Source organism: Lagopus leucura, unplaced genomic scaffold (assembly GCF_019238085.1).
Source record: "Lagopus leucura isolate 7727_CA_CO unplaced genomic scaffold, USGS_WTPT01 34106-0_obj-0_obj, whole genome shotgun sequence".
In the NCBI taxonomy this organism is placed as follows: Eukaryota; Metazoa; Chordata; class Aves; order Galliformes; family Phasianidae; genus Lagopus; species Lagopus leucura.
Window position 1 is genome coordinate 1 of NW_024968378.1, and position 3,170 is coordinate 3,170.

At 65.0% G+C, this 3,170-nt stretch overlaps 1 protein-coding gene across 1 annotated transcript; it reads right to left on the reverse strand.

Moving 5' to 3' along the window:
- Positions 1 to 335: 335 nt before the first annotated feature.
- Positions 336 to 2,784, reverse strand: LOC122193626 (RING finger protein 145-like; the record flags this gene model as incomplete). The annotated part of the gene is made up of 7 exons (XM_042894488.1): positions 336 to 731; positions 877 to 1,059; positions 1,174 to 1,314; positions 1,387 to 1,562; positions 1,641 to 1,876; positions 2,380 to 2,471; positions 2,589 to 2,784. Coding segments are annotated over 7 exons (1,420 nt in total), but the record flags the coding sequence as incomplete, so codon positions are not given.
- Positions 2,785 to 3,170: the final 386 nt, after the last annotated feature.

A 3,170-nucleotide genomic window follows, 5' to 3' on the forward strand; every position in this document is an offset into this window, starting at 1 on the left:
GCCCTCAGCCAGCTCCTTACCCAAAGCAGTGTATATATCTGCTCAGACCATGGGCAGCCAGTTTCCCCAGCAGAAGCCTGTGAGGGACCGTGCCAAAGGCTGTGCTGAAGTCTAGGAAGACATCAGCAGCCCTTCCCTCATCTATCAGACTGGTCATCCAGTCGTAGAAGGAGATGAGGTTGGTCAAACACGACCTGCCTTTCATGAACCTGTGCTGGCTGGGTCTGATCCCCTGGACACTGCGTACATGCTGTGCAATCTCATCCAAGATGATTTGCTCCATCACCTTCCCTGGTACTGAGGTCAGGCTGACAGGCCTGTAGTTCCCCAGATCCTCCCTGCGGCCCTTCTTGAAGATGGGAGTCACATCAGCAAGCCTCCAATCCTCTGGGACCTCACCAGTTAACCAGGAGAGTTGACAGATGGCCGAGAGGGGCTCAGCAATCACCCCCACCAGCTCCCTCAGCACCCGAGTCGTGCACAAGCAGGGCACAGCTGCCCTCTGAAAGCCTGCAGGATGGGGCAGGCGGCTCCAGGACAGCGATGGGACACGAGCAGGGTGTGGGGCAGGGAGCCCTCCTACCTGCAGGGAGGTGAGCATGCAACTGGAGACCAGGATGAGCAGCCAGAAGTCCAGGTGGAAGAAATGTGCGATCTTGTAGGCCATGAAGCAGGGGAAGATCAGCAAGAAGAGGCACATGCTGACACCGCGGAAATGCTTCCAGAGGCTCCTGGGGGGTGCAGCTCAGCCAGCGGCGCTTCCCGGCTGGGTGCCCCCCACAGCAGCACCCACGGCTGCCTGTCCTCAACTCCGGTCCCCTGGGATGTGGGCACGAGGCTGCTCCCCCCCCCCTGTGAGCCCCCAGAGATGGGTACCTGCTGCGGGAAGCCCCGAGCGCCAGCACGATGGGGTCGGCGATCTCGATCATGGACTGCAGCGTGGACGTCACCACGATGAAGAGGATGATGCTGAGGAGGAAGGTCCGCTGGAGGACCTGCAGGTCGAGCAGCCCCGTCTGCAGCGCCAGCAGCAGCAGCGTCACTCCCTCCGTCACCCCCCTGCACCGAGTGGGCTGTGAGGCCGGGGGTCCCAGCGCTGCCCGCGCCGCCATCCTGCGCTGGGATCCCATAGGGGAGGCCCCCTGCCCTCCCCACGTCCCCAGCCGCGCTCACCTGTGCATGACGTTGCCGTTCTGGAAGGCACCAAAGCCCAGCAGGTAGAATTTGCAGAGGTTGAGCACCCCCAGGGCCAGGTAGGAGACGGTGAAGGTGAGGCCGATGAGGGAGTAGGGCGTGCTGCAGCACTCGGCCACGCTGCAAGGGACAGGGCTGAGCACGGCCGCCAGCACCCAGCCCTCCTCCTCCATCGCCTGGGGGGGCTCCTACCTGCTGAGCAGCACGAAGAGCAGCCCCTGCTGGGCCAAGGGGCTGCTGGAGGAGGCCAGGAAGGAGGAGAGGCGCAGGGAGAAGAGCACCAGCCAGAAAACGAGGAAGAGGAGGGGGATGGACAGCTGGCTCCAGAGAGAAACCCCCAGCGCCAGCAGCCGGTACAGCTCCATGGCCTGTGGGGCAGGGCAGCTCGGTGATCCACCCTGAGCAGGGCAGGAGATCCGGCCAGCCGAGCTGGCAGCCCCGCTTACCTGCAAGATCTCACGGCAGGCAGCGGCAGCCAGCTGGAAGGGGATGAGGATGTGGGAGCTGAGCACGAACAGAACCTCCGTGCTGGTGAGGATGGCGGCGAAAGTGTTGGCTATGGGCAGGGCATGGAGGGGGAAGCCGCAGAGCCGGGCCAGCACAGGCAGCAGGGGGGCGGCAAACAGCCAGGCGTGCCGGGTCCTCATCAGTAACGCACAGAGGATGCAGATGCAGACCTGGCCTGTGGAGGAAGAGGGGCCACCCGGGTTGGCCCTGCGCAACTCGGACCCCAGCACGGCCATCTCCCAGCTGGGCACGATTGGCTCGAAACGAGGGCAGGGGGCTTGGGGAGACAGCAGGAGAGGGGGTGCTCAGCCACAAGCAACAGCCCAAGACTGCCTGAGCAGGACAGCGGGGGGGGCTCGGCCCTTCCCCTGCAAACCCTGGGATGGCCGGGGCGAGGGAAAGGCCCTGGGGCTCCTCTGGATCCCCCCCTGCTTATGCCTGGGATGTGCAGCAGTGAGAGTGACCCAGCTCGGGGACCCAGGGAGGCCCGATCCACCCGATGCCGGCTGCTTGAAAGCTTTGCTGCTTTCCACTTCTTGCTAAGGGGAGAACATCCAGGCCTGGAGAGTGACGCTGCAGTGCCTCGTCCCCAAACCCTGCAGCCACTTCCCAGCAGGGACATGGACCGGGGGGGGGGGCCTGGGATGCTCAACGGGAGCTGCCCCCACTCCAGCTCACCTGCGAGGGCGGTGGTGAAGCGGCCAAACTCTGCCACGTCGCTGTACACAGCACCCTGGAAGCCACGCTCCAGCTCACGGTGGACATAATCACTGCACAGAGAGAAGGTGAGCACCAGCCCGCATCACTACGCCGCCCTGCAGCCCACCCCAAAGCGCTCACGGCACCCCAGACCCCCCCAGATCCCCCCATCTCCATGCAGGGCTCACCTGGCCCTCTGGTGCCCCGCGCAGAGCAGCAGTGCGGTGAGCAGGTGGAGGTAGAGCCTGACCAGGGAGCGCACGGGCAGCACCAGCAGCACCACGCACACAACGTGTCCTGCAGAGAGGGAGGGGGGGCTTACAGCCACCTGGGGGCTCTCCTGGCACTGCACACGTGTCCCTCGTCCCCAGTGCGGATGGGGGGCTCAGCACCCCGTGCCCTGGCCCCTCTCACGTGGCACGGGAGAGGAGAATGAGATGGGACTCTGAGGGCGGCACTGTCCCCAGCCCTGCTCTGCCGTCATCCCCAAATGGCCGCCACGTCTGACCCTGCTGCCGGGGCACACAAGAGGACAGAGCTGGGGGTGCAGCACCTGCTGGCTGTGGGGACGGCCTGGTCCCTAAGGCCACCATGCCCCCAGCATGGCCAGGCCCTGGGCTGTCCCTCCGTGTCCCAACACAGCCAGGCCTTTGGGCATCCCCAGTGTAGCCAGGCTTTAGAAAGGCCCTAACACACCCTAACACCCTGGCTGCCCCCAACACAGCCAGGCCTTGGGGTGTCCCCACTGTGTCCCCAACACAGCCAGGCCT